Below are 12,257 nucleotides of genomic sequence, written 5' to 3' on the forward strand. Positions count from 1 at the left end.
ATAAGTTGCTAATGTTCATTCATATGGAATGCTATATGAAAACATAAAAAAGTTGTGAGTAAAAATTTGCCGCCTGACAATAATCTCAAATTAATGTAATATAATAATATAAGAAATTGACTAATATATATATTTTTATTTATTGATAAGAATCTGAAACACCTATTTGTTTTCACAAACTCTAACTAAAAAGTAAAAGAGATATTACTATGCTACAATTTTTAATAATTTAACATTAATATTATAACACGAAATTTTTTTCTCACATTTTTGTAACCACCTTTTAGACTCAAAGTGTGCTGCCTAAATGGCAATGAATTAAATAGTCTTGTATCTTACATGTAAAATTTGTAATAAATATATATAAAATATATAAAACCACCCCATTAATGTCATAATTTATTATGTGACCCAGAACGTGATAATGAAATTGAATATTTTTATTAATGTCATAATGAATTTGAATATGTAGGCTTGGGTGGAACCAGTTCATTTGTCTACTGTTGCTGATTTTGTGAGAGCTCTGTTGTCAATTTACTTAATTCAAGATCCTAACCAGTTGGTCTTAAATTTGTACTTTAACCCAGGAGGGAAGCAGACCTATTAGCCCAGCACAATTTACCAACAACTGGGCCCAAAAAAACTTATCCAGCAATTATATTTCAAAACTAAATTTTAAACTTCTTTCTCGCTCATCCACCCCTACCATGGGATGATTTGTGAAGACCGTTGAGGTGAGGTAGAGGTGCATTGATAACTTGACATAAGACCAATTCAAGTATAACTTTTTCGTATAATTTTGAAGGGATAATTACACGGAGGTTCCCTATGATTTGTCATAATTATAGGAAGTTTTATTATGGTTTGAGAAACTACACCAATCTCTCTTAAAAATGAAACATTCCTACACAGATTTCACATCCTAATGACAGACCATCAAATGAACTAATAGACATGTTTAATTTATTAAAATGCCCTCAAATTGCTATCGTAAATGACCGAACTACCCATATTTTTAAATTGTTGGAAAAATAATTATTATAAATCACGAAAATCACTTGCACTTGCATATATGATAGAAATAAAATTTTCAAAAAACTCGAACCATAGCTTGGAGGCGCGTAAATGCTTTTTGAAGATAGTCGAAGCCTCCCACAAGGTGTAAGTGATCGTGGCAGCTCTATCTCTGGGATTCAACCAAGTCTGGACTCGATCCAATGACAGTGTATTTCCACGATACACTCTTGGGTGCAACACTTAATCTCTTTTCAAAATGTCCAACTATGAAAAAATAGAAGAGAAATTTTTTTATATTTTTCCGTACTTGAATAAGGGAAGTGTGTTAGCGAATCCCTATAAATGTATTCAAATATGAAGAAACATGAATGTATTTATATAACTTCATAATACAATTTTCAAAAAAATATGAAACATAACTTGAAGGCGCGTGAACGTTTTTTGAAAATAGTCGAAGCCTCCAACAAGGTACAAGGGATCATGGCAAATCTATCTCAGAAATTAACCAAGTTTGGACTCGATCCAACCACAATGTATTTGCACAATACACTATTGGGTGCAACACTTGATCTCTTTTAGGAATACCCAAGCATGAAAAAATAGAAGAGAAAATGTCTAAACACAGAGTTGAGAAAACTCGAGTATGAGATGGGATTATTGTTGGAAAAAATTGTTGGAAACGGGGGCATTAAAAACATAAACTTTTGATGAGATTTGAAATAGATTCCGCTAATAATTTTTTACGGATCTCTAGACAAGCGCGTTTCTCTCCGCAAGGAGATGAATGTGGTATATTTATTTTCTGAAATCCGTTTCTGGATGAATGAGAAATTAGCTCCAAAGTGTGGTGTTTTGATAAGCCTAAATAGGTATGCAAAATGTGGGAAGTGTTTGTCCTACATGGAAAAAATGTTGAAACAAATTGAAATTTAAATAAGCTGAGTTTAGGATTTGGGCTTGGGCTTGGGCCTAATTGTAAAATCCAGATTATTCTTTTTTTGGAATTTTGGATTGGGCCTAATTTTGGGCTGGGCTTATTTAAATGGGTTTCACAAATGGGTAGGGTTTTTGGGTGGTTGGTTTTTTGAATTAAAAAAACTACTTTTTAGTTTTTCTAAAAGGTTACACCTTTTAAATTAAAAAAACCATATTTTAGTTTTTTTCTAAAGGGTTACACCTTTTAAATTAAAAAACCACTTTTAGTTTTTTCCAAAGGGTTACACCTTTTTCCGAACCATCATAACCCATAGTTGCACCCACTCGAAAAGGCACATTGTAACCTATTGGAATGGATGTGTCTATTGGTGAACAGACACCATGTGAACCATTGCAACCTATTGGAATGGATATGTCTAATGGTGAATAGACACCATGTGAACCATTGCAACCTATTGCAATGGTTGTGTCCAATGATGAAAAGACGCACCCCATCCGAAAAGGCATTTCTATTTCTATAAATACCCCCCTTTGGATCATTTGCAAGTGGTTCATTTTCATTTTCTTCTATCTCCCTCTCTAGACTTGAACCCAACCCAAGTGGGTTCAAACCATAAGTTAAGTGGTCCGAACCACTTAGACCCTAATCCAATTTCATCGAGCCATATTAAGATTGGTCCGAACCATTTGATTCGAATTGCACCCAATTCAGCATTTATATAGCATAGATGCATTTTTGAGTCAGAGAGAGTATTACACGGAAGAGGTTCGCCGTATCCACGAGTTTGTAGTGCTGCTACTGGTGGATGTAGACCGTTGTATCCTGGGAGATAGACGCCACTGAGTCCGTTAGCACCATAGCGGGGCGAATCTGTCTTAAGGACATAGTATCCAATACTAGCCTCGGTCCAGGTTCATTCCTTGCATATTATTATTATTTTATTGCTTTATTTTGCATATTTAATTAAATATAGAGTTGCATATTTAATTAATGATTTATTAGCATATTGTTAATTATCTCATGACATATTAGTATAAGGGTTGTTATATCTTAAAAGTCACATTAAGCATATATTTTACCAACAATCTTAAGACAGAATCCTTCCTTGCGTAGATTTTATTATATGTTTCTATTTAAGATATAAACAAGTAGATATTATACTAATAGTTGAGATATGATAAAATAATGTTATATACATTATTATATGATAATATGTTAAATATTAATGCATTCAATATTATGTGAAATTGAAGCATGTTATATAAGTGGATTATTGAATTATTCAATATTGGTTGAATTATTTACTTTTGTAATATGATATTATGAAGTATATGACATTACCTTAAACATGTATCAACTAGAGGTGAAAAAAGATACTTCGTTACTTTTATCATTGGTTGCACAAGATACCGTTATGTGTATTTGCCACGAAGCAAAGATGAAACCTTAGAAATGTGACACCATATGAATTATAAAAAATTCGAAAACCTTCTTATAAATTCTTAAAAATGTGGGGGTGTCTAACTAAGGTTGTACTTTCTCCTAAGAAAGTTAAAGTGAGACCTATAATATGGCAACCTTGTGGGTGGGTGTGCCGTGGGCGGGTGTAAGAGGCACTGACATGTTATCACATTGAGCAAGTTACAGGTGCACAGTCCCACACCACCTACGTAAGGGAAAGGTAAAGTGATTTTATGTAGTGGTGTTATCTCCAATTGGTACGAGGCCTTTTGAGATAAAACCCAATAATAAAATCGTGCTGGCTTGATCCCAAAGTGGACAATATCATACCATGTGATGGAATGGATCGTTACATAAAACCTTTGGTAGGTTATAACATTAGTGCATATCATTTTCTTGTAGGCTAGAACGTCTACATCTTTTAGTCCTAATTTTTTTTTAGTATGTTTATTGGAGAATGAGCCACAAATCTTTTTTCTTAAATTAATTATGTGATATAATTAATCATGTGATATAATATGAAACTATATTGTTATGCAAATTCAATATTATTTTTACAAAAGTTTATTATTTGAGATTATAATATTGAGATATGTAGTTGAATTACTTAGTGTACGTAGTAATTTAATTTTACTATATAGCTTATTTAATGTGTGATATTATTAATTTTGTATGAGTTCATAACTGGTTTGTGTATTTAATACAACAGACAAAAATTGATTAGTCTAAGTATGTCAATTCTTCCAATAGTCAAGGGAGAAAGATCTATACTAGTGTCTAAGACACGTATAGCTGTGAATGGGCTAAATAAGAAAAGATTTTCTGATAACTCTAAAGAGTTTAATGGAAAATGTTATGGATACACTAAGCTAGTACACTGAGACAAGCTAAATCAAACTAGTTAGCTCTAATGTACAATTTAGCTAAAAGCTAAAATGTTATTGAGTTGCAAATAAGGTAGCTTAGCTATAAGCTAAAATGATTAATGAGGTGCACAGAACCTAAGAGGAAGATGGAAAATTTGTTAGTTGGTTCTAGCTCTCAACTTGTTAGTAAAAAACACGAGGGTGATGAGTAGCTATTTTAGCCATAAGCTATTTGAGCTATTCATCATATCTGCTCATGTAGGAGGGAATAATACTACTTGTAAAATAGTAGTTTTTGAAGAATATTCTTCAAAACAATTACTCTACTACCAAGGTAGACTACTTAGATAAGTGTACTAAAACTATGAACTACTAGAATTGATAGCTAAACAAACTTAACTTCAAGCTAGTGGTAATAGCTAAAAAGTGGGTGCTCATCATAACCTAATAGTAGATATGAGAAGAGTGTACTTAATCTAAGCTAGTAATGATAGTTAAGAACTCACTTTTGACTAGTAATGATAACTGAGAAGTGAGTGCTCACTCTGTAGTGATTGTATCCAAAGCTTAAATAATAAGATAATTATTTGCTTAAATGATTGAGTTATGTGATGTGTGACACATGAAAAGTTATAACATGTTAATATGACTGACTTAACATGAACCTAAACAAGAATAACTCAATTTATAAATATAAAAGAAGTAAAATCAAATATTAATTAGAGCCCATTGTAATTAATATCTTTAGCATTAATTCACAGTAATGTCGGTGAATTATTATAAGAATATGCTAAAGATAAAGTGAGTACATATGCACTAGAGACTATTATATATGCTTGTTGAGAAGCGAATATGGAACCTTGAAAAGGTAGATGAGGTGAAGTATTTAATATATGGTACTTTCAAAGTTGAAAAATCATAATAAATACATTAGAGATAAAAATTTCAGGATTATCCCAAAGTTGTGGGGAGATATTATCCATAGATGAAATTTGTTACGAATCACTCATCTTAACAGAAATACTTATAAATGTGGGGGGTTCCAAGTCCTAAGAGCTTTAGGATAGAACCAAAAATCATTTATATTATTATAACAATAGTACGTGCATATTATTTCCTACGAGGAAAATATTATGGAACAACTAGAAGAGTTCTTTTTTCAGTTGAAGTGCTGAGTTATTTGTTCCAATTGAAAAGTCAAGTGTGCAAGCTTATAAGTCCTTGAATGGATTAAAGCTACTACCGAGATAATGACATAAATGTGATGCGTAAGTCATTGTATGCCTTAAAATATAAATGATATACTGATTGGTATATTTGATATGAAAGATTTAACATCTGATAATATAGTATATTCTCAATAGAGTGAGATTGAGATAATACTAGTTATGATAACAAAAGCCTAGCTAACTTTTGTAGATGTAAATCTCAAATATATATACTAGCCAAAGTATATCATTGGTTGAAATTGCAAGGCAACTTAATAACTGTGTTTAATTACACATTTTCAATCCAGGATCGGATCACTAAAAAACAATAAATTGGGTAGTTGAGATACACCCTAAATCCAATATTGTATAGATCGAGGTATCTAATTAAATTGGAGGTGTAACAGTGATGCAATCTGGATATGGGATATTAAAGACTTCAAATCCAATAGTGGATATGTCTTTTATACTAAAGGTGTAGTTCTATGTTCTTAATATAACTCAAAGTTAGAAACTTTGAATAAATCAAATAAGGAAGTCAATAGACTTCACCTAGAGGACAATTCAAAGTAAGTCTACACCTGTGCCACTAAAGAAAATGCTATTGCTAACAATAAGCAATTTTAGGGCACAAAGTATACAGTTGCTCTCACCTGGAGAAATCTCTGCAGAGTGTAATATTTCTAAACACAACCTTGTGGCCACATATAAAATTGAAGGTTGTACTAGAGAGCAATTGTACAGTTCATCGAGGGGAATGGGGTTTAAAGCCGAAAGCTAACGAGTCACCTTAATGGAAACCCAACCTAATTGACTGGAGATCCCAAGATCTAGGTTCAAAGGGACAACAGAAATTCTGAGTGACTCACCAGAAGCACTGGGAAGATATAAATCTTCTACCCATTTCTATGATGAGACAGTGCTACCTACAGCGATGATTAGGATAAGCTATGCTTTTAATGACTCTTATACCTTGAAATTTCAAGTGGGGTATGGTAGGATACTCTTAATAAGAAATCACCTATATGAGTGTGAAGTGGGGCCGCTTCTATGAGAACTATAAAGGCTAAGTTTTCTGGAGCACTCATTGAATACCAGGACTTGTTCAGGGCCAAAATGAACACAACAATGAGAACCAACTTTGTGAGGAAAGCTACTGTGTGTTTGTTATTGTCTTGGTTTACACAAACGGCTGAACAGTTCAAGACATCGCGTTCACTGGTTAGCTAGTAAATCCGATAGCAATACACTAGGGAAGGTTCAAAACCAAAAACTACCTATCCTGATGCAGTATCTTTCCGATTATACTCTCTCTAGTGTCTGCATGATCATCTTTTGCATTTTATGCAAATTTCCATTCATGTGGGGGATTGTTGGAAACGGGGGCATTAAAAACATAAACTTTTGATGAGATTTGAAATAGATTCCGCTAATAATTTTTTACGGATCTCTAGACAAGCGCGTTTCTCTCCGCAAGGAGATGAATGTGGTATATTTATTTTCTGAAATCCGTTTCTGGATGAATGAGAAATTAGCTCCAAAGTGTGGTGTTTTGATAAGCCTAAATAGGTATGCAAAATGTGGGAAGTGTTTGTCCTACATGGAAAAAATGTTGAAACAAATTGAAATTTAAATAAGCTGAGTTTAGGATTTGGGCTTGGGCTTGGGCCTAATTGTAAAATCCAGATTATTCTTTTTTTGGAATTTTGGATTGGGCCTAATTTTGGGCTGGGCTTATTTAAATGGGTTTCACAAATGGGTAGGGTTTTTGGGTGGTTGGTTTTTTGAATTAAAAAAACTACTTTTTAGTTTTTCTAAAAGGTTACACCTTTTAAATTAAAAAAACCATATTTTAGTTTTTTTCTAAAGGGTTACACCTTTTAAATTAAAAAACCACTTTTAGTTTTTTCCAAAGGGTTACACCTTTTTCCGAACCATCATAACCCATAGTTGCACCCACTCGAAAAGGCACATTGTAACCTATTGGAATGGATGTGTCTATTGGTGAACAGACACCATGTGAACCATTGCAACCTATTGGAATGGATATGTCTAATGGTGAATAGACACCATGTGAACCATTGCAACCTATTGCAATGGTTGTGTCCAATGATGAAAAGACGCACCCCATCCGAAAAGGCATTTCTATTTCTATAAATACCCCCCTTTGGATCATTTGCAAGTGGTTCATTTTCATTTTCTTCTATCTCCCTCTCTAGACTTGAACCCAACCCAAGTGGGTTCAAACCATAAGTTAAGTGGTCCGAACCACTTAGACCCTAATCCAATTTCATCGAGCCATATTAAGATTGGTCCGAACCATTTGATTCGAATTGCACCCAATTCAGCATTTATATAGCATAGATGCATTTTTGAGTCAGAGAGAGTATTACACGGAAGAGGTTCGCCGTATCCACGAGTTTGTAGTGCTGCTACTGGTGGATGTAGACCGTTGTATCCTGGGAGATAGACGCCACTGAGTCCGTTAGCACCATAGCGGGGCGAATCTGTCTTAAGGACATAGTATCCAATACTAGCCTCGGTCCAGGTTCATTCCTTGCATATTATTATTATTTTATTGCTTTATTTTGCATATTTAATTAAATATAGAGTTGCATATTTAATTAATGATTTATTAGCATATTGTTAATTATCTCATGACATATTAGTATAAGGGTTGTTATATCTTAAAAGTCACATTAAGCATATATTTTACCAACAAAAATAATTATGATAAATCATGAAAATCACTTACACTTATATATATATGGCAGAAATTAAAGTTTAAGAAAATTCGGACCATAGCTTAAAGGCACGTAAACACTTCTTGAAGATAATTGAATCCTTCCACAATGTTCAAGGAATTATGTTCAAGTGATCATGGCAACTTCATCTTTGTAATTCAACTAAGCCTGCACTCAATCCAACCATAGTGTATTTGCACGATACACTATAAGATGCAACACTTGATCTCTTTTCAGAATATCCGAATATAAAAAAAAAAATAGAAGAAAAAATTTATAAACACAAAGAGTTAAAAAAACTATATGAGATAGAATTGAACTTAATCCATAACTTCATCATCGTTCCCTATCATAAAGACCCGACGATTAGTAGTAATTGGTGCTGAACCAGATGTGACCTCTTGTGCCCACAAAGTAAAAGTTTCATTTAGCGGGCGGACACCTCAATTTCAGCTCAATTTTTTTTCGATAAATTATGAAAATTTAATGCACCCACATTCGAAGCGAAGGGTGTTCTAATTTGTGTGTCAACATGTGATTCTGTGAAGATCAAACTCTTTTATTGGGTTTTTTTGGGTAAAGAAATTGTAGAGTTCGTTCAATTTGTCTAGTTCTGTGTGTGTTTTTTTTTTTTTTTTTATCAGAAATTTAAGCACCTGTCATATATAAAAGGTTTAGTTGCAATGTGGGCTCTTGACCGAAAACAGTTCAAAGAGGGACAAAAGGAGCCCAAAATTCGACTCATCTAATTAGGAATCTAAAGAGAAATAAGAAGATGGGTGGGCGGGAGCAGTAATAATGTTTGAATTTGAATTTAACTGTTTTGCTTTTATATTAGATTAATGGAATAAATTGGGGATTTAAATTGGAAGAAGGGAATAAGAAAATGAGTGAACTGACTAAAGTGAAAGATCCTTCAAAGATTTAATATTTTTCTATAATACATACTGAAATTCAAACTAATCTGCAACTATTGAGATGATTATTCATTCATTCATTTGGGACTAATGCTATGGCAAGTTTACATACGCCATAATAGTAGTATGTTTCTTTAGTTTCCTCCCATATTTCAAGGTAGTAAATTAACGAAACACATTTTTACCTAAATGATGAGAAGTGTTTTATCTTGTAAATCAATTTATAGGGTACTTTTATGATAATAAGTTGTTAATGTTCATTTATATGGAATGCTATATGAAAACGTAAAAAAGTTGTGACTATAAATGAATGTCATGTAAAAAATGCATATTTGAACAAGTTGATAATACTTCAATTTAATTAATAATTGTCAATAAATCCAACTTATATTCTTTTTTACCTAATATAAATTTTTCTCTTTATAATATTTTAATATTGTAGAGAAGAAATCAATATTGTTCAAGTCAATGCTCATGCCCATCATTGAATCGGAAACTTCAAAGTTGATTTAGTGTTGGACATTACTCAGTGACCTAATTCTTAGAGCACCAGCTCTCCGAGTTGATCATTGTTCCCGATTGAGAACCCTCTAATTTGTCAACAATTTTTTTTTAAAAATTCGTATTAGAAAATCTTACATTTATAATATTATTTTATGAATAAAAAAAACACAACAGCATATAAGTTGGATTTATTGATACTTATCAATAAAATTGAAACTGCAAAAATATTAAGAAACAATATAGCTTCATTGTCCCCGTGTATTAGAAAATAGAAAAAGAACAGTTAGGAAACAATGAACTGAATCAATATAACCGTGAAACTTTGAATATAAAGTAAATTAACCTTATGATAAATTAGAATATTTAAGAGTACAAAATGGCCATATAAAACTTAAGGGCCCTATAAAATGGCCATACCGAGTTTCTCAGGTAAAAGAATTAAGCTAAATCGAACTGAAACTCAAGTTTTCTTGACTCAAAGTTTACGGTTGAATTATAAAAATAGTGCTACTATTAATTTTGACTATATATCTTTTAAAAACAATTACTTGCTTCCAAACTATAATCCAAATTTTGCAAAATTATATATGTTTTAAGTAACTAATCAATCATCTTTATTCCAACTATTTGTTTGGTGATTCATAATCGAATTGCTTCCCTATCTAAACTTAAAATATTTTAAAATATAAAAAAATATTTAAAAAGGCATTACATTGACTTCAGTTTGTCTCAGTTGAGCATGGTTCATTGGCTGCTGTTTTGGAAAGCATATTTAAAAAGAATCAGGTTCTATATATATTGAAGACACCAAAAATGATCCGGGCTTGGTATGATTCGTATTGCTAAGAACGAGTCGGGTATGGATAGCCAGGATAGAGCAAGTCCACGCTGAATGGGCCCAGATCCAAGAAGTCATTGCGGAAGCCCATGTTATGATGAAAGAAGTCAAGCCCAGACAAAAGAGAATAAGTTAGGTCCAGCCCAGGGGTGGTTATAACCATCTATAAATAGAGGGGATTGGGAGGGAAAAGAGGTTGAAGATGATTGGGAGTGTAAAGTTTCTCTCTCTACAATTAGGGAAAAATTCTTTGTACTTTCAATTGGCCCCATCTGTGGGAAGAACAGAGAGGATTGATTGGTGCTGATCCAGATCGATTCGATTCAAAACACTTTGCGAAGAAGACGATTAATCTCTGAAAGCTGAATCAAACTTGATGGAAGTGCGATCTGTCTTGATGAATCTTGGTTCCAGTTGATTTCGAGAGGTTGGCGTCCGATCTACGCAGATCTGATCTGTGCTTGATCCGGCGAGCTGTGCAGTTGTGGTTTGTTAAGATTGCTGAATTTGGAACAGTAGCGAACAGATCAGCAAGTTTGAGTCCAGATCTGGTGCATATGCGTTAGCAAGCTCTGATCTGATCAAGAAATCTGCGGTTGATGACTTTGCTCCGATTAGGAATGATGATCGGAGAGGAAAGCTCAAATCCTTTGGAAAATGGCTAGCAGACGAAGCTCAATGAGTTGATGATCATGATCGATGCCTTGAGGAAAGAAAATACAGAGTTACGCGCTGGAATGGAGCGTCGTGAGGCTCCTACAATTCCGAGGCCACCTCCGGAAGGAGAGGAAGTTTTACCGTCCCATGTTGTTCGTCAAGGTGATCCAGAAGGTGTTAATCACGTCGATCCACGTCGTGATGAAGTTATAATAGACGATCTACCTCCGAATGTCCGTCAAGTAGAGGATCGAGAAGGATCTATTCATTTGGAGCCACATCGCGAACGGATCATGAGAGAGGAAGTGTCGGCGTGTGATCGTAGGGGTATATCGCCGTGGCAAAGTGAGTTTGCAGAGGACAGATCGTTTGATCCACCCTATCGACTTTCAATGGCAACATTTGACTATCGCAGCTCAGAAAGGAAATCTGCCGATCAGGGAGTTCTGTCATGATTTTCAAGGGAGAACGAAGCATTGCGCTCATCAGCAAAGACGGTTGCATCTTCGTTCACTAATGAAATTCTGAACGTGCTGAATCCAAAGAAGTTTTCCATGCCGATCTTCATTCTGTTTGATGGAACAACAGACCGGTCGACCATATCTACCACATTCAGTTGAAAATGGCTCTGAATACTAACAATGATCCTTTGATGTGCAAATGCTTCCCTACAAGTTTGGCTAGACCAGCCCTCAATTGGTTCAAGAATCTGGCTCAAGGCTCAATCGCTAGTTTCCAGGACTTGTGTGACAAGTTCATAAGCCAGTACTATGGGAATAAACGTCCGGCTAAGGATGTATCAAGCCTTTTCACAATGAGGCAGCACGAAGATGAGCGACTCCAAGCTTTCCTCACCCAGTTCAACCTTGTTAAAAGCATGGTAATGGAATGTCATCCATCTACTACAGTCCAAGCATTTAAACTTACAATGAACCGAGGGACACCGTTCCACACAAGTTTGGTGGTCAATACGCTGAAGACCATGGACGAGCTGAACGAGAGAGCTGACGGTTTTATTCGTCTTGAAGAAGAAGAAGCAGCTAATTCAAGGAATATGTCAATTATTTCGACAGAAGAGAAATCCAAGGCCAAGATCCGGCAAAAATAA

At 34.2% G+C, this 12,257-nt stretch overlaps 1 protein-coding gene across 1 annotated transcript; it reads left to right on the plus strand.

The window, feature by feature from the left end:
- The first annotated feature begins 11,771 nt into the window (after positions 1-11,771).
- Positions 11,772-12,257, plus strand: LOC132272681 (uncharacterized). The gene has a single exon (XM_059773782.1). The coding sequence runs from the start codon at positions 11,772-11,774 to the stop codon at positions 12,255-12,257; it is 486 nt and encodes a 161-aa protein (XP_059629765.1).

Source organism: Cornus florida, unplaced genomic scaffold (genome assembly GCF_030987335.1).
Source record: "Cornus florida cultivar Cherokee Brave unplaced genomic scaffold, ASM3098733v1 CherokeeBrave_3.0.0_Hap2_Chr09, whole genome shotgun sequence".
Classification (NCBI taxonomy): Eukaryota; Viridiplantae; Streptophyta; class Magnoliopsida; order Cornales; family Cornaceae; genus Cornus; species Cornus florida.

Excerpts from the sequence above, each read along its gene's own strand:
- LOC132272681 (XM_059773782.1), top strand. The coding sequence starts at position 11,772 with ATGGCTCTGAATACTAACAATGATCCTTTGATGTGCAAATGCTTCCCT.